Raw genomic sequence first — 19,580 nt, 5'->3', positions numbered from 1 at the left:
GTAATCTAAACTAGTGAGTCAAATATTCTATCCTGCTCCTAAAGTTTTGGTATTTGTTTCCTTTCAGGGAAGGTGGGTATCTAGAGATAAGTAGGGGAGTTTGGGTAGAGTTACAGGGTATACCGCTGTAAATAAATAAGAAGTGTAAGCACGAAAATGACAGTAACAGTAGTAATTTACTGCAAGGATTACAATAATTTTGCATAAGGTTACACTGAACTGAGTTACAGAGAATGTTCTTTATCTGGGGATTTTCAGGTCTGATGGTAGAATTGGGTCTGACAGTGGAGACTACCCATCCTCAGTCAATGGAGGAAGTTCAAAAAGCAGCGAAGGAAATTCACCTGTACAGTTGTCAAAGTTCTGCCATGAATGTGGAACAAGGTATCCAGTGGAATGGGCGAAGTTTTGCTGTGAGTGTGGAATTCGAAGAATGGTTGTGTGAACACATTCTTAAAAGCAAAAAGAAAACAAAAAATCAGAAGCACCTGCTATGTACTGCTGCATGGAAAGCTAGAGCACTCCTTCCAGCTAAACTTCATGCTGCAAATGTGTTGAAACATCATATTGTAATTTTCTGAGTGCAATCTTCTGGTTACACAGTTATTTATAAACAAATATATATACTGTATATAAAAATAGCAGGTACCTAAAAGTATGCTATTCAAGGAAATACTCTTTAATCTCTGTTGGAAATATTTAAAATTACGGTAAAAATGTGTTAAATAACTTAGGTAGCAGAAGTGGTTCAATGTTATTTTTCTTGTAAATCCTAATAGATAAAGGATTATTTAAATCACTTCTGTAGGGTAATACTTATCCATAGGGAACTAGCCGTGAAGAACTTGGGCTTCAGAAGTTTCTCTGTGGAGGCATTTTCTTCATATGTGACCATAACTTAGATGCTCTATTCTAAGTGAAAACAACACGAGCACTCCTTATAAATTCCTACTTAAAAGTATAAAAAATCTGGATCCCTTTAAACTCCTTAACAGTAATAACCGAATTGGACTTTCCAGTGATTTCCTAGCATTTTTTAAAGAATCGAAGTGGAAAAACTACCTGAGAATTCTGTTCACCTGTAAGGAGAAAAGCAACATTTTTGTTTGTAGCTTTCAATGTTCTGTTTTCTAATAAGAACATGTTAATATTTTTATGTATTTATAAGGACAGATATGGTATCATCATTTTATTAAGTTTCTGTTGTTCACAAAGACTTGTCTTCCTCCTCCTGTGCTCCACCATGACTAGCATATCTAAAAGTTTTGTGCTTTTTGTCTATTAAGGTTTCCAAAGGTCCTGCTCCTTTTGTCTCTTCCCTCATTTCCTCAAGGAGAGACAAAGTATGCTTATGCTACCTAAATGTTAAACTCTTTGAAAACACCCTTCTTGGTGTATCCAATACAAACCAAGCCAAGAGTTCCATAAAAATGTATGTTACTAGGGCAGTAGAGCTTGGTGTAAGTAGTGACTTTTTTATTCTTACACCTGTGCAAATAGCACAGCTTATGTATGAGTACATAATGGAGTAACTGTGCTCCATAGGTTTATGTGTTAATACCTTAACATGTTTTTTTTCGTGAATTTGTGTATTCTTGGGCTCTGAACTGAAGCCTCTTGAAGTTAGTAACAAACTTTGCATTAATACATTGGGGACAGTGTTCAGGCCCTGGAAGCTGTTGTTTGTTTTATAAATTACACAGGATACTAAAACCATTCACAAGCCAAATCACTTACCTTGTATCTGAATGTAGTATTTTTTGTGAAGTTTTGTTTTGAAGTACAGGCACCATCTTAGTTATGCGTGAAAGAACAATCTGAAAGAACTTAATTGTGCCTTTCCCACAATAAATGCACTCTTTTTGTCATAAATGCTTACCTTCCGCTCACAAACACCATTAGTATCAAACCATGTAATGTCTTTGTAGCTTATGAAAAATGTAACGTAGCATTCTGTCATAGTATTATGATTGTTTGCATTCTCAAAACTTCGATTACTGTCAATGAGGCCAATTTTGAAAAAGCATGCTTGAAAAAATGAGTAAGTTCAGTGGTATGGAATTGTCTTATGCTTCTTATACAAAATTATTTTTAGAAATTATCCTTTATTCATTTTAGGTTTCTTTGGTTGTAATTGGCATAGCAGGCTTCTGAGCATAGTAGGATGGATGACTGGTAGTGATAGCTAGAACTGACAAATCTTAGCCAAATTGTGTTCTTAGTAGTTTAGATTCTAGGATCCATATTTTGGCACTCATATCTGTATGTGGAAAAACTGGAATCCTGCATCCTTTGCATAGGTAAGACTGCTTTAGAAAATATGCCCTGAACTTGGGCCAGTATGCCTGCAGACTGAATTATTGCAAACTGTCTAAAGATACGAGTCCAGAATAGGTTTGATCAGTTAGCTCATCTACCAAGGAATCAATTCCTTTCTTTAACTTAATGGATTTAAAGTTCTTGTTAATGCTGGGAAAAAGCATTTTACCGTTTATTGAAAGTGCCTTCTACAAAACGAAGGTTTAGTAAGGAAATAAATACCTTCCAAATTTTCCAGGATTGCTGTAACTATAAAAATGTATTGACCATTTCTTTGAATTGTAGGTGGCAGGTTTTCTAGTTTCAAATCAATCTGCATACAGTTACCATAACTTCTGCTTTTTGAGCTATTGTGTAACTCTGCTTCCAGTGCAGCCTTTAGTAAATTACTGAAGTGACACATTGTTTAGTTTATTGACACTTGTATGAGTTGCAGCAAGGGGTAGACAGGGTATTAACCTGAACCAAAAGAATTAATTTTTAAAAGGTTTCCTGTACCTTTAGTTTGGCTTTACAGGCAGATCTAGCGAAACATAAATGACTGTTGGTAGTAACATTGGATAACGTGTGTGTGTTTGAATCCACAGAAAATATAAGCAGACAATGAATAACTGACTATGCAGTTTACTACTGTATAGTCAGGCTATCAGAAGCCTGATATGTTTCCACTGTATTGATTGGTTTTGTTACTGAATAACGTAGGTTTCTAAAGTCTCTGATGTTACAGACTGTAGACTGTATTATATAAGTTATCACCACAGATCACTGTAATTCCATTGCAATGGAATGTTTGTTAGGAAATAGTAGACTTGTTTTCATAATGCCTCTTCAGAACTGAATATGGGAAACACTTTTTTTATGTTTAAAGAAAAACCTTTAAGGGAGGTGGACTCTGAATTTTGAATCTTTAGGCACATTATATGTGTCAGGAAGTTCCCAAATTTAATTTATTAATGACCTAGGTCCAAACCCTCTTGCCCTAGCCCTCCCCCCTGCCTTTACGCCTTGATTTTCATGACAGGAAAAAATGATGGATACATACAGTAAAAGGGGAGTGTTCCAAAATGATTCAAGAATCAAAATACCTGTAATTGTGAAGATAAAACCCCTAGGTGAACGGTGCACCACTGATGCACTTCACTGATTAGTTTAAACTCAGCTACTGTCATCATCTGGGTGCCTTGTTGACAGATATTTAACTTGGAAGCCTAAATTCCTTAGAGTTCATGCATAAAATTAGAGTGATACTCCATTTAGAATCATTAGAATGATTACTCCATTTAGCATCTGTCTTTACAGTTTTCTGTGTGCTTAGTAAGTTTCTTCCATTCAATTAAAGAGGAAGAAATAAAAAAAGTCAAAGGCAAAATTCCATATAAAGAAACAAGGGGAAGGCTGGTTTTGAGGTCTGGCCCAAGGGTGTTTGCATTCTGCGCATTCTGCTTTTGTGAATATCTGTGGTACAGGGGGCAGCTCTGTGCCAGAAAAGAGTGCAGGATCATTGGAACTGTACTGATAAAAGTACAGTGGAGTTATGAAAAACAGCAGCTTCAGTAGTAAAAACTACATCATATATATATGTTAAGCCCTATGCTATGTTTCTTACACAGGTTTATATTTGTGCATGATACTCGCACCCTAGGTCATTTCAGAGCAGGAATCTAAATATACAGCTGAAGTGTATGGCTATATGGATAGTTACACCCTCAGTCTTACACACCGTTCTAGGGAAGTGGGCACCATTTCAGCCTGTATCTATGAAATGAACGTTTAGGCAAAATGTTTCAGATTTGCCAAAGAGACTCAGAGCCACCAAACTCCGCGCAGTGGGCTGGCACAGCTGCACCCGAAGGGTTGTGGGGGAGCTCTCCATGGTGCTCCGGCTGCTCGGCCTCGGCTGGCAGCGCTGGGGGCAGCGGCTGCGGGAGCTCTTCCACCCATGCGTGCCGCAGGTAGCGAGTTCCACAGGCTAGTAGCTCTGGAATGTATTTTAAGACCTGACCCAGTCTTCAAGTGTCGTGGAAGCGCTTTGTCATCTGAGAGAGCCTAGCACCTAGTTCACCGTTGCAACTGAGGGTTAGTGTCTGAAACACAGTGTGCAAAGGGAACAGTTTCATGGTGCACCCTTATCAAATCAGTGGAAGGAGGTATGACAGCAGTAGTTGAAACGCAAATAAACAAGGCATGTTGCAGTGCACACTGATGTAGGCTATGTAATTAGTCTGAGTATAAAATGAAATGGTATTGTCTGTATTGCAAAGTTCTTGAGAAGTGCTAGTTTCCGTCACATAGACTTTGTATATGTGCAAAGAACAAACTTATTAGTAGGTTTTTTTATCTTGGTTAACAAATTTGTGTTGTGTAAGAGCACTTTTTGCAACTTCAATTCTTTTCAGGTTGACTAAGCTACAAATAATTACATGGGTTGTATGACAGTAGAATTTTCATCTTTGGTGAAATTGGCTTTGGTGACTGGTGAAAATAGTTTTATTGCCTTTCAAGTACAGCTCATTCCAACTTGTGATGGTTTTGTTGCTGGGTTGTGGGGGTTTTTTTTCAACTCTTTGAGTAAGGTTTGAGTTACCGAATTGTGGTGTTGGAAGAAAAGTTAGGTAACAGATTCTCTAGCTGAATTCAGCAGTTACTTGGATGATGTTTTCTTTCCAATATTCACAATATGAGAGACTAGTCTTGCATATTACTTTGGTGTTTGTGTGTGTGTGTGTTATGTCTTCCCAGAATACACATTTCTGAAGGACCCTACTTAGCCCCATTCCATTTCATGTTGCCAGAAAAGAGCTTATTCAGATTTAATTAGTGTTCCTTCTTTACAAAAAATAATAGGGGATTCTTATTTCTCCAATGTGAACATTAGCTTTTGAATCAGCAAATCAAATATTCAGTTTAATATAGCTGAATATTGAACTTAAGTTCTAAAGAGTAGTGCATGGCTCACCACAGTTCTATATTTTCGTTTGGATTTCTGGCAGAAGCATGAATGGATTTGGGTCTGATCTGTAAAGTGCTGAGTATTCTATGACTGTTACAATACCTACTTTATATGATTGCTTTAACTGTTGGTGTTCATCCTTCGTATGATACTTAGTATGTATCATCAAAAGTTTATTTATTGACGTTTCATGTTTTTAAATGAAGTGTTCATTTATGTGTTTGAGGTGATGAATTTTGTCAGCGTTGCATTTATTATGTTTGCCTTGTCCCTCAGTTCATTGAATATTTGTGTTTGTAATCTTTTTTTTTTTTTTTTTAATTCCTGGGTTTGCATCTTCTGGTATATTATGTTTATTTTAAAGTGTCAATTCTGTTTTAATAAGTGTAATTCACCACCTAATGCTAATTTGCCACTTGTTAACAATAAAGCGGATACATTGATAACACTTCTTGTGATGCATGCATTTTTGTAGCCAAATGTGAAACTGTCTTAAATAAAATGGCATATAGGTAACATCACTTCAACCTTATGAATATTGTGGTGTCTTTGGTCTCAAGTACACCAGACCTGATGTGAAGACCATCCACTGTCGTCTCCTAGTGACTGGGAGAGAACCACGTAGCTATTCTTTTCAAAAGATAGGGTTTTTTAATTGACTTGCAAGATCAGATTTGGATTCCTCAGTGACCTTGAAAAATACTGCATAACAGATTTTTAGTGTGATCTGCTTATATAAATTAACCATCTATGTTGTCTTTTTCCCAACTATATGAAGAGTTTAGTTTATATAGACCCCTATCACTGTGATATCTGTAGTAAATTATCTTTTTTTTTTTTTTTTTTTCTTCATAAAGCTGTAAGGTATGATATATAGCCTAAGCTTGATCTGGATTTTCTCTCCTTCATGATATTAGAGCATGAATTTTTTTGGTGAAATGATTAAGCAGATTTAAAAAAAAAGCAGAAGTTACATGAAGTTACTGTAAAGTTCACTTATGTGAGCAGAAGTTGTAATACAAGGGTTTGGGTTCCTGATTTTTAGGGCTAAATACAGATGAGTAAACACCAATTCCTCTTTTATTTTGTCTTTTTAGAGGAAAGTTCCTCCTGCTGGGCTCTTGTTTACTTCACCACACCCTATTCAGGGGAAGACAGATAAAGTTTTCCCTTCATTCTGAATGACATTCACTTATGTGCCAAGAGTCTGCAAAATCTTTTGTCACGCTGAGATTCAATGGTATTTTTCATGCTGGCTTCCTCTTTATTTTAGTTTACTATGAACTGTGCCAATCAGATAGTGGGAGGAAAAAAAAAAGCACCGAAACTCAACAGAAACCTGAGTAGCTGCTGAATGAAACCTATCATAAAGCCTACATCTCTTCTGCTCTGCACAAAGCTGAAGAGATGGAACTGGCAGAAAACGTATAACCAGCCAGGAGAGGTTTACTCCTGCAACTTTAGCTATAAAGAACTACAGCTATAAACACCTGTATGATGGTGTAAAGTGAGGTTTGAACATTCCTTTCCAGCGGCCTTCCTTGATCTGGCTTCTAAACACCAGAAATTCTTCCTTCTCGTTATAGACAGAGCACTAACTCATCTTTACTGTTAGAAATGTGCAACATTATCTTGCTCACAGGGTTTAGTCACCACTTTCTGCTTTCTGATAATCTCTTGCAACAACAGTGCTAAAATTCTTTCTCCTAATTTAAATAGGCAAATTGTTTTCCCTTGACATGTTCCTATGAATTCCATGTATTTCTGCATCGTGGATTTGACCTAGTATATTTCTTTTTTGCTGTGGCCAAATAAATAAATACTTAAATGAAAGTGGCAGGCAAGTAAGCATTGTGGTGATACCTTGCAAGGTTTTCATCCCTTCGCTCGTCCCTGCAGAGCAGTTTATTGTTGTCACATTTGTAATTTCAGGAGAGATCAGAGAAGGTTCTCAAATCAAAGGAATGAATCAAAAAGCACAAGTCGCTGTGTTTAGCAGTTAGTCTTTGCATGTTAAGCGGTGACTCAGGAAATTTGGCAACAAGAATCAGGCAGGCAGGATACTTAAGAGAAGAAATCAGAAAAAAAGAACAAAACAAAACAAACAACCCACAATACTGTAATCACTCAGTTTTTCTGTCCTGGCTCTAACCTTAGTCTTTTCCCCAGGATAGGCCTGAAACTACTTGAATTGCATCAAGACTGAAGTTGTGGGCTGCTGATTAAGTCATTTGAGCTGACTGAACTTCCAGTTTTGTAGTAGCTAATACTGCATCTACGTGTTTTTCTTTTCATTCACACTGACTGTTACTTGCTGAGTGGTTACTAGGAAGTAAAACTTGGCTTTAAACTGTTCCTGAATTTCAAAGAAAAAAACCAAACAAAACAGTTGTTCCTCAGTCTCCTGGGACTTCTTTTAGTAGAAGGGATTTCCAGAGAAGTCCTTACAATAGCGGCTACATTCTCTTACCTGCAGTATGATACAGATAAATCTGTTTCCTTTTCCTATTACATAAAAGAGTTATGGGTTGGGGTTAGGTTTGGCGGGTTTTTTCAGTGTTTGGAGTTAAAGTTGCAATCTCTTACATCAAAAGCTAGAGAATATGTGAAAGTCTCAATCACAGTTTTCCAAAGATACTACTCCTACCACAAGTCTCTTCACCATAAATAGGTGAGGGGGTTGGAGTGGGTGTATTTCAGGAAAAGATAATGTATTTGCTTTGCTCTTAACCTCTTCCCTCACATTAGCAGTAAGGCACACTGAATTTCATGAATTCCATACAGCAATCTTATTCCATTCAAAGGGGATCTGTACAGTTCTTGAAAGCACACTCCACCATTTTTTCCAAGTCTTTGTTCTGAATACCAAAAATTTTTCAGAGTAGTTCCACAGAAAATTTCTTTTAACACAGATAAAACAACATATGTTACTTTACTCTGAACCAGGAAACAAAAGGCTGACTTTAACTAAAGATTTCCCAAAGCGTTTTGTCCAAGGCAGAGACCTGGTATGGAAATGCTTACCTGAACTGGCCAGGTTGCAAGCAACTAAGAAATAGGTGTTTTATAATGGAAGTCCTAAGCAGCTGGAGGTTATCTTACCACCTGTCCTTTTAATGACTAGCTGTGGGAAAAGGCTAAAAAAGGAGTAATGACACCCAAAAGTCAACAGCCGAATTCCACAGAAGACAAATATTTTATTACCAAAGGAGTTATAATATCAAAGTAAGAAACTGCAAAAGTTACAAACTATAAAAATACTTCCATTTATCCAAAACTAAATATGAACACTTTATTAGTTAAATGCCAATATATTATTCTCTGAAAATATTCACACATTTTAAATCATGTTTGTCTAACATGTTAAACACGTTACATAAAATAACTGCATGTAAGGAATCACAATCCGAAGGTAAGGAATTCTAGCTCCTCCTGCACCTAACTGCAGGATAACCACATACAAAAGGCTAGTGCTGTTTCCAGTCAGCTGAACAGTCAGGCATCTCCTTTTTCACCTTCCATAGGTCTCACTGTCTTGCCTCTACTTCAGCCAGTAGAAGTGTGCTACATCTCTCAAAGATCAGTACCCTTCCTAGGTTTTTTTAAAGAAGTTAACCTCTCTGTTTTTCCAAACCGAAACTGGCTTGCAGACCCATTAGATAACCACGCTGAGAACTTCATTGCATCAGCAGAATGGACCCAAGATCAGTGGCTTGTTTGGTAGATTGTTCCTTTTGGTCCTTGATGTCTTTTATGTAGATATAAAGAAACCAGCTACTTTTCCATACTATTTTCTTCACATGCAGCTTCAAAGATGGGTTTATAAATTGCAGTAGATATGTAAGTGTATGTTTTCATATGACAGTATTATAAAGTTACTCGTAAGATCAGAAAATTCAGAGTAGTTTCCAGAGCACAAAGGTGGGACACGGCTTGCTGTGGACCATTTTGTTTCAAATTCTGGTCTTTCATTTCCACTTCTTGGACTTCAGCAGCTTGGTTTAGCCATTTCTGTTTATTCCGTCACCAGGAACAAGGTACAGTAGCTTTCCATCAGAATTCTGGCATAAAGTTTTCATATAAGTGAGCAGAGTTACTCTAAGAATGCATATAAAATGCAAATATACTAAGTAACACCACTTTGAAGGAAAAAAAGCAGGATTCACCTGGAATCACCTGGAAAATACTTTTTCAAATTTATTCCAGCAGGATCGAAGGCTAGATATATTTTCTTTCAGTTCACAAAGTTCTTGGTTACATTTCTTTTTGGGCTGTTCACTTGTTCCTGTATCTTCTTTATTTTGTGTATTTACCTGCGTGCAAACCTGAAAAAGAACAGTTTGTGTTGCTAATTTTCAAGTGCTTATTCTTTTCATATAGACATCTTTTAAAACAAACATTACATCTCAATAAATAATGAAGGTACCTTACATGGTAATTAAGCCAGAAAGCTGGGTTGCTCACAGACCGTGCTGCAGTGGTACACAGCCTGCATCATGCTCAAGCTCTCGCTCCGAGCACAGCCTTGCTGCCACCCCTGCCCCCTGGGCTGAGAGAAGGTGGCTTTAACACACAGCAAATATGGGCAGCTGAAACCAGTGTGCACCAGCAGTAAAAACATGTATGGCCTCTGCCAGTGGTTTAAAATTTATCCTCCATTATTTGAAGGACTGGAAAAATAAAGCCATTGAAATAGCGAGCCAAACTTCAAAAGATGGGACTACAAGTGTGGTACCTTGAGCCTGGTGGAACGAGACAGACCCATTCCCAGGAGCTGGTAGCTGTAGCCTAGTGTTCAGCATCTTGCCCGCAGACAAGAAGACTTGTCCATATTCAGTGGCTGTTCTTGACTTTACCTAAATGACTTTAATTGGTCTTTAAATAAAACCAGCCATCCATGAGGTTAGGCAGGAGGTTCAAGGGTGACACTTTGACTTCTATGACTTCAGAGGGATAGCTTTTACGGTAAGGCAAACCTTGGAGTCACCACAGGTAGCTAAGCAAAATACAGACACAAACGTTACTTTGAAGATCTGGTTCTGGATTCTAAGATTTTCTCAATTTCAAGGAGGAAAAGAATGAATTAAAGGCAACCTTCAATCCAACTATTTAAGGCAATCATGAAGAATTATATCCTCTGGTGCCTATGGGGAGACTTTCTGATGTTGGTCAGTGTTTTTGTGTTCAATAGGTAACTGTGAGCTACACTTAAAAGAACACTCTTCCTTTGCTATGGTACTCTGCAGATCATTGCGCTGGATTTCAGTGACAATCAAAGAGCAGATTCTGCCAATGACTTATAAATCCAAATATTTTCATATCTAACTGTTCCTGTTGAGTTTGAGATATTGTGGTGAAAATGAAGGGATTATGGAATGGGGAGAAACTCCCGCTAATTGTTCACTGAAACAAATCAAAATAAACATTAATCTCAGGGTAGAACCCAAATGAGAAGTAACAACTATGACTTTACACACTAGAGAAGTTAAAGGCCTTCTTCACACAAGTGTGGCCTTTGTCTTTTATTGGAGAATTAACTCAGGTATTTCAGTACTGAACCAGAGTATATGTCTTCACTATAGACTTCCAGATCATCATCTGACTTAGTGTTTGCACTGGGCTTAATGCCCATTACAAGACACGCTCTACAGAGCAAAATCTGTCTTGCATGTAACACATGCATGATAGTTGTGACTTCGAGAAGTAGCTATGACAGTGTGTTGAAGAGCTCTAAGGAAGAAGTCACAGACTTCCAACAACCTGTAGGCCATCACTGCCACTCACCTTTTCTTTTTTAAGTCTTTCACATTTGCACTGTAGAAGCTGTAATGTCCCACATGAGACTAATGCTGCTTTCCATCTAAAGTCTTTGCTGATTTTTTGTTTATGAAAGAATCTGAGCATGTTGCATGCCATACTCTGTAGTGATTCTATTTCCTGGAAAGAGAGCAATAAAAATGTGTCCTGAAAAATCTGTGCCACATTCATTATGTTGGTTTGTCTTTAAAAAAAATCTACATCAGTTACCATTAGTTTCTTTTGCTTTCATAGTGCCATTCTTTTTCAGTAAAACACACGACTAATCTGACCTACCTGCCATCTCTTCAAAATATTTAAAATATCAGTTTGTAGTAGTAACAATAATAGTGTAAACATGTTAGGGAGAAACCATAGCAGTAATGAAGTCAGCTGATGCAGTTAGGGAAATGGTGAATGATTTGTGGAGTCAGTCCTTTTATCAAGTCCTAATAAAATATGCAGCAAAAGCTGACAATTGTGCTTTCTGTCATTTGAGATCTGCCCAAATTATTACTTTTAAAGCTTTCAGATCTGAAGTGAAAAGCATAGCAAATATGGTTTCTGTAGAAAAATGAAAACAGATGTTGGGAAATTTTTATGTTCACTTCCATTGGCAAAATAAAATTAGTTTTCTGTTACTGTTTTGGATTAAAAATATAAAAGAAACTTTCTAGCAGAACCCCCCCCACACACACATTTCTTGAACATGGAATTGCTTAATATTTTAATTTTAAAAATATCAATTTGCTTGACAAATGATGTGATTCCAAATTCAAAAAAGGAACAACCCTGAAAATCATGATTTGACTATTGAAAGGTATTAGTACTTTACCACAATATGTTATTCATGGACTGGATTGTTCAAAGAACCCATCTGAGTTTGTATTCTCTAAAGTAAATTCTGAGACGTTAAATTTTACCTGAGTATCATTGCAGAAAAACACTTTGCTATTTTCATGTTTTTTATTCTTGCAGCACCTGTCACGATACTCTGCAGACATATTTACCTGTAAAATAGCATCTATGTTTAAACATGGAAGTACTTTTAATTAAGTGAGCCAAGTTTCTTACTAACAGCTGGTGATGCGCACACTAAACTGTTCTGCAGAATCTCCTCAGTGTAGCAGGGTTAGTGTACAATTCTGAGCTTTTCCTTGGCAAGCAGGCAAAGAAAACCCCAATCCAGCTACAAATTCTAAAGGTATTCACAGAATCACAGAATGGCTGAGGTGGGAGGGGACCTCTGGAGGTCATCTGGTCCAACCCCCCTGCTCAAGCAGGGCCACCTGGAGCTGGCTGCTCAGGACCATGTCCAGGTGGCTTTTGAATATCTCCAAGGATGGAGACTCCACCTCCTCCCTGGACAACCTGTGCCAGTGCTTGGTCACCCTCACAGTGCACTAGTGCCTCTGGATGTTCAGAAGGGACCTTCTGTGTTTCAAGTGTGTGCCTGCTGCCTCTGGTCCTGTCACTGGGTGCCACTGGGAAGAGCCTGGCTCCATCCTCTTTGCTCCCTCCCTTCAGGTATTTATACACATCGATAGGATCCCCCCTGAGCCTTCTCTTCTCCAGGCTGAACAGTTCCAGGTCTCTCAGCCTTTCCGTACTGGGCAAATGCTCCAGTATCTTAATCATCTTCATGGCCCTTTGCTGGACTCTGTCCAGTAGCCCCATATTTCTCTTGTACTGGGGAGCCCAGAAATGGACACAAATCTATTCATTTTAAACTTTTAAACATTTAAAATTCATAGTCTATTGAATTACTTAGTTCTTTGGCATTTTAAAAGATACAGGAATATTTAAATCTTACACAGTCATCCAATACAATGTTTGTCTCAATAAATACATGCCCCAGGCTTCCAGGCAGGTTGTAGCACTCACTTTGCATATGCACTAACAGAAGATGTCCTAAGCAATATCAGTTGCTCCCTTTGCGTAACCACAATCTTTTATCAATGGGTGTTTTTTTCCTTCTGCTTTCACGCTTGTCATCGAGATGACAACTGAACCCAACTCAACAACATTCCTTGACTTTCTTCTTCAGCCTGTATCCAGACAACCTAATATAACCAGAAGGGCTTTTAAAAAGGCAGCCCCAGACAATATTGTATTAGATGTCCTCACTTAGGCATGCATATGAATGTCGCGACGGAGGGATGACACAGTCACTCAATATGAGTGATCAGCAGACTTCCCTCCGTCGCGACATATGAATACATTAGACAACTTAATTGTGTAACATGCCTGTATTTCAAATTTCGACAATATGAACAGAACCTCATCCAAGAAGTGTTTTCAAAACCAAGAGTTTAAGGGAGTCAAATATTCACTGACAAACACCCCCCACCCCCACCCAAATATTTGGAAGATAATGCACATCTCTGCTTGTACCACAACAGAAAGAAGTTCTGCTGCAGTCATACAGCACTAAGATTTATAAATAAATAAATGAATAAATAAATAAATACCCTAAAACCTATATCTCTGTGGCTTCATTTGCTAACTGCTAAGGATTCACCTGTTCTCACTGGCTTCCTCAAATCATCTTTAGTATAACATACAGTAAACATTTCTGAAGGCAGTTTTATTTGCTGTGATGAAAGCAACATAAAGGAAATCCTGGCCCCAGAAAAGTCAGGGAAAATCAAATTACTTACAGAGATCTAGTATATAACCCACTAGTCATCTCCATAACTGCTTTCAAACATCAGGCTGAGGGACTCAAAGTTATTTACTTTGGCTCTGCAAATGCAGGAAGGTGCCTAGTGGCAGTTGCTATCACTTGAACGGCACTGTCTATAGTATTTGCTGTGAAGTTACAGTGTATGTAAGACTATACACTTAATTTTACATAGAAAGCAAATGACTCTCTCTTAAACTGGGAAAAATGAAGACAGGAAAATGAAGAAACTTGCACAAGCAGTGGTTTGTGCATGCTTATTCTGGGAAGTAAAAGCTTCAGAGTCATTACATTCCTGTTACTTTTCACAGACAATAACTCACTAAGGTTTTGTTTATTTATTTATTTATTTCATTGGGTAGCAGTTTTAGTTCTCATACAGTCTCCTAAAAAATCCTATCTCCTAAAACCCCAATATTTATTACGATAAAAATGACAAAGACTTAGAAAATATGCCTGGAAGAATGGCTTTGCTCCATTCAAATCCTTTACGGCACCCTGGGGTGCAGCTGGGAAGTGGCAAGGCATCTCCAGCCCAGAACACCCCTCTAGCACCCCAACCCTGCAGCTCAAGGAGAGCTGGGATGCACCTCATGGCTCTCCAGAACCAGAAGACAGCAAGATCTGCCTCCCAGAGGCTGTTACTCCTGTCGTATTGTTTAGTCTTGTAGGTCAGCTGTCCTACAACTGCTCACCGAGAGGGTTTATTTTTGTTCTCTGAGAAACACTTGTCTTTGTCAGAAATAACATGACAAACTAAAGGGGCTACTTATCTGGTTTAATGGCCATGGATATTTTCCCCAACTTTGGTGCCTCGTTTAGGATATAGTCATTTATCTGTGGAGATGTACCTTTCTCTCTTCTTAATCTTGACAAACAAAGCATGATTGGAATGCTTTTCAAAATTAAATGATTGCTCCCTGACCCTAAAGGTATTTTGTTTCCAGTTGGGGGCTGATGTGTCTTGATAGGGAAAGGCTGGAAACCACTGGCCTAATGCTCTGAAGAATGGTGGTGGATTGTAGGTGCGAAGAAATACAATGTCTCCTGATTTCACCTTTGGAAAAGCACTATATATCATTTGTATTTCATGCAAATAAATCTTGATTTAAGACTGCAACACAAGGGTGAATGCTCGTTTAGTGACAAACTATCAGAAAAATCCCATTTTCATAGAAATGCCTTGCTAATCCAACTACAGAGAGTGCTTTCTCCCATGAAAGTGTTCTTGAGAGATGAATTTGATTGTTAATAATTCATGATGAAGAGGTGGAAGGTAGGTTTTGAGCATGGATTGGTAAAATGTTATGATACTGTTTTGCAAAACTGTAATAAATCTGGCTGATAAAGCCATAATGGCAGAGATTTACAACTGAGAAAGTTCAGGTTTTCTCTGCTGCCATCTAGAAAAGTTGATTCTTTGTTGACTAAACAAGATATATTAACAAGTAGAAGACAAAGAAACTTTTTCTGTTGTATGAATTTTGTGGCCTCTGCATTTGTATTCAATGGACAACATAAAAACTTCAGTCAAGAAGTCTACAATTAGTAGAACAAATTACAGATTGTTTAATGCTTTCTTCTCTTAATAAGAAGATACAAACAGAAGTAGTCATGAAATTACTTCAAGAAAAGAGTACTTTTTAATGTAATATATTATACTATTTAGGGCCAAATGGTACATGTATCTAACTACATGGTGCACAGGTACAAATACCTGTATCACAGTACTTGTACATGCAAATAGGCAGCATCCACAGATTTCAGAGATTTTAAAGAGACTGAATTGTTGCACATACTCAAATAAATCCGCCATTACAGGATAATGTGTGATTTTAAATTGGTCTTTTATCGTATGTTAACATTAGAGCTTTTTTTAATTATTATTTTCTATAATCTAAAAATAACCATTATTTTTTGAAAGCCCAAGAGCTATTACCTACCAGCTCATTGATGTCATGGCTTAGTATATTCTCATACTTCGCACGGATTCCATTTTTATTTCCCATTGCACAACTAGATGAATTCACTGGAGATAGAACAAGGAGCAGTGGCAGAACCCAGAAGATAGATCTAAAAACAGCTGGATTACAACAAGAGCAGTTAAGTACATATTAAATGCTATAGACTGTATGCTGTATTAACAAATATATTCTTTAATCTGTTAAAATAGTTTAAAAGGGACCTTTGTACAACCAAATGACTTGTACCTTGAGGGAAGGATTCAGCTCCAGGTTAAGACACTACTTGGGTGTCTAAACTCCCTCATATTCGAGGGTGGTTTAGCCAGCATGTTAAGAGCCTACAGCTATTGAGCTGACCAGCTACTTGGTGTCTTCTTGGGCTGAATTAATCTCTAGGTTTCACTGCAAGCGTTGACAAGGTCTCTCCATTGACCATAACTGGACCGTAACCACCTAGTACATATGTAGACAAGTGTGCGTCTTAGTCAAATAGGTGTAGACATTCCTGCGTCTTAATCTGCAGCTGAATCTCACTGTAATTGTCCATTTTTCATATGGTAAATTCTACAAATGCCTGTGAATGTGTCTTTACATCAAAAGTGTGTTTATACACATTTTGGGGCTGACCAAATGTACAAATACATATTAGCAACCATAACATGGGACAAGGCAGCAACACCACCTTCTCTGCATACTCTGGCCTACAGCTAGACTGGTGAGGATAATACTTAAATGTATTTAAGTATTTGGAAAATTATTTGGAAAAAAACCTTAGAAATTTAGGTTGGAGAATTAGCAAAGATCACAGCAGGTTCCTGCACTAGTTATGAGCTGTTTCTACCCATCTCTGCTACTCAATAAGAACAACAGACGCATACAGAATAACTGTGGGGTCTCTGCCAGGAGAGGCAGAAGGGATGCCCTAACCCTAGCTCCTATTTTCCTTCCTCTCTGGTGAGGATGGGAGCATTGGGTACTGCCAGTCCAGCACTCAGAGATGGGCATCTCTGACTTGGGCATCACTAGTTAATCCCAGCCTCAGACAGAGCTACTGAATAACTAAAAAGAAAGCAATGAAACTTGACCATAACCTATACTGAGCCACCTGAGCTCTGTGATACAAGAATCACAGTCACACCACACCATGTGCTCATCTGCCAGAGAAACACGGTCCCTCACAGCCCATCCCAGCCGACTCCCAGTGCACGCTGCTGCTTCAAAGCAGAATGCATACCACTTTCCCAGACAACCAAAGCCTTTCTTTCCTGATAGATTACTTGTGAACATGCTGTGATGTACACCTCTGTCCTAGAAGCAGGACTGGAAATTTTTTACCTGTACAAGCTGAATTCCAAAATTCGGATGGCAAGCTGCCTGCCAAATTTTAATGGGAAATTTGATGGCCTGAAAACCAGATTTTCTAACCTTTTCATATACTGATCAACCAAAGTCTATTAGTATCTCAAAACATCTAGCCTGGAGAGCTAAATGGATGCTAAATGGATCCTACATGTAGTAAATATGAAAACCAGGTAAGGTCTATCTATTACGATCTTCAAGCTCCAAGTGTAAACCTGACTTCCACAGAAAAACCCTGTGAATAGCTATATCTGTGCCAAGCACATTATCAGTTGTAGGACTGAGATTTAATATTTTAAAAGAAGTTTACAAAAGAATGCAAGAACTCAACTACAGGACAACATTTTCCCAATATACCATTGCACCCCTTGATTCCAGTGCAAAAAACCCCACAACTGCAATGCTTGTTCCCAAACAACAGTGATACGAGCAGCTGGAATATGCTGCTTCAAAAACATGCTTCAAGAGATACAAATAACTGTCTTCTAAATTAAAATTAATGTAACAGACTCCATCACTTAAAATTTGGTTTGTCCAACAGCAAGTGGAGGATAATAGGTGAGAACTGCAAAGTCACTTCTATTTATTTTCACTTTCTCTGTATTGTACAGATTTTTAATCTTTTTTAAATTAGGAAATTGCAGAATCACAGCAGATAATTCTGAAAGAGATGCTGCACTCATGAAGTCTTTCATGAGTAGATTGCATTGCAGGATCACAATGAAACATGTTCAGACGTTCTTAATGAGTTCTCTGGAACCCATCAGAGGAGTGTCATGAAACGTTCCAGGAACTTTAGGCTGAAAATTGGAAGGAATTTCCTTAAAGTTAGGCTGCTTCAAAAGAAGCAAAACAGATAACGCTCCACAGTGCTCCAGCAGTTCGAAAGAAAGAGAGCATCTATTACTGGTAATACCCCATCCCTCGGTAAACTCCCCAAACCTTGGAAGTCGTATGTGGAAAGCCCAAAAAAATTCTCCCAGGAAAGTCAGGAAGAGTTGGTATTCCAGTATTTCCAAATATATATATAAAAAAAACAACTCTTCTTTTTTCAATTAAAAATCCCCTCCCAAGCATACAGCCGGGAAGCGGCAGCTCCGGGCGCGCCCGTGCCGAGGCGTGGACCCCGCCGGCCCCCGCAAACCGCCCGCACCGCCGCGAGCAGCACGCGCGCTCCGCTCCGCTCCGCAGCCCCGAGCGGAGCGCCGGTAACAGCCAGCCTGCCTGGCCCTGCCGCGCTGAGCCCCTGCGAGGGGGCGGCAGGTGCCCGCGGAGCGGCGCGGAGCGATGCCGGGCGCTGCGCCCCCGCCCCGCACCCTCCTGCTGCCTGCCCCGCTACCGCTCCCGCTTCCCGGCAGCGGGCGGGATGGGAACCGGCCGCTTTTACTTTCATTCTAGCTGGGAAAGGAAAGAAAAAACAAACCTGGGAATTTCCCCGGCCGTCACAGCGGGTTTAAAAGGGCGCCGGGCGGCACCGCGCTGCCACAGCCGGCGAGGCAGCGGGGCCGGCGGCGCGAAGCCAGCGGAGCGGGTGAGGAGCCGGCGCGGCCGGGGCGCGGAGCGGCGCGGAGCCAGCACAGCTCGGCGCGGGCGGGCGCAGGTGGAGCGGGGCGCCCCGAGCGGCTCTGCCCGCCGGCGCCTGCAGAGCGGCGCGGCCCGGCGGGGTGCGGTGCGGTGCGGTGCGGTGCGGTGCGCGCTCCTTACCATGGAACATGGTCCGCGGGTTGGGCGGCAGGGCGCTGCGCCGGCGGCTCCGCGGTCATGGTGGCGGCGCCGCCTGTCCCATGGTGCCTGCAGCCCGCGGAGCGCCGCGCTGCGGAGCCGGAGGGGCCGCGGGGGCCAGCCGGGGCTCAGCACCCCCCCGCCGCCCGCCTGCCGCGGCGGGGCACGGCGCTGTCAGAGGCGGCTGCGGGACGGCCGGGCTGTGCTTTTCCCATGGGGCTTCCGCCGGCGGCAGGTACTTTCACTTTCTGCTCCGCCAGCGGCCGCGGTGCTCCCGACCGCGGCGGCGGGCTCAGCGCGGCGAGGCGGGCGCGGACGGCTGGCCGGCCGCCAGGGGAGGAGGCATCCCGCTCCGCCACGGGGGAGGTCGGCAGCCGTCCGGACCGGGGGGGAACCGGCAGCGGGCAGGGGCCGGGGCCCGGGGCGCGCCCGGAGGAGGGCGGCAGCGGCGGCGGGCGCCGCCGGGATCCCCGCGGGCGGGCGGGCGGCGCGGCAGTGGCGGGGCAGTGGCGGGGCCGTGCCGTGCCGGCGGCGTTACATAGAGCCCCGGCTACACGCCCAGTGCCGTGTGCGCGGCCGGGGAGGAAGGATGGACCTTGGCAGTGCGCGTGGAAAGAGCCGCTCATCCGCGGGAAGAAATCCTAAAACAAAACAAAACAAAAAACCCCAAACAAAACCAAAAAAAAAAAGAAAGAAAAGCGGGGGGGTGGATGAAAAAAGAAACCAACCGTGCTCTGGAGTCTTTTTCTTGGAGGAGAAACTGGGCTTCTGAGCTGCTCTGCAGAAG

General features: G+C 40.7%; 2 protein-coding genes across 5 annotated transcripts in view; one reads left to right on the top strand and one right to left on the bottom strand.

The window, feature by feature from the left end:
- Positions 1-5,717, top strand: part of ZC2HC1A (zinc finger C2HC-type containing 1A) — a 35,805-nt gene extending 30,088 nt beyond the window's left edge. For both annotated transcript variants that reach the window (XM_080381347.1, XM_080381348.1), the window contains one exon: positions 259-5,717. In XM_080381347.1, coding sequence (XP_080237473.1) covers positions 259-445 — 187 coding nt within the window. In that variant the 3' untranslated portion in view covers positions 446-5,717. The remainder of the gene's footprint in view (positions 1-258) is intronic.
- A 2,724-nt stretch (positions 5,718-8,441) lies between these two features.
- IL7 (interleukin 7) lies at positions 8,442-19,579 on the bottom strand. Of its 3 annotated transcripts, none has more exons than XM_080381351.1 (5): positions 18,776-19,310; positions 15,692-15,831; positions 11,989-12,075; positions 11,054-11,206; positions 8,442-9,594 (listed from the first exon to the last, which is right to left on the bottom strand). In XM_080381351.1, the coding sequence occupies exons 1-5, from the start codon at positions 18,783-18,785 to the stop codon at positions 9,442-9,444; spliced, it is 543 nt and encodes a 180-aa protein (XP_080237477.1). In that variant the 5' UTR covers positions 18,786-19,310; the 3' UTR covers positions 8,442-9,441. The 3 variants fall into 3 exon arrangements, with proteins under 3 accessions (XP_080237477.1, XP_080237478.1, XP_080237479.1); XM_080381352.1 differs by lacking the exon at positions 18,776-19,310 and adding an exon at positions 18,495-18,759; XM_080381353.1 differs by lacking the exon at positions 11,989-12,075 and having other exon boundaries at positions 18,776-19,579.
- Position 19,580: the final 1 nt, after the last annotated feature.

Source organism: Falco punctatus (genome assembly GCF_963210335.1).
Source record: "Falco punctatus genome assembly, chromosome: 3".
In the NCBI taxonomy this organism is placed as follows: Eukaryota; Metazoa; Chordata; class Aves; order Falconiformes; family Falconidae; genus Falco; species Falco punctatus.
Note: the sequence above shows the minus strand (reverse complement) of the source record. Positions and strands in the feature narration are given on the sequence as shown.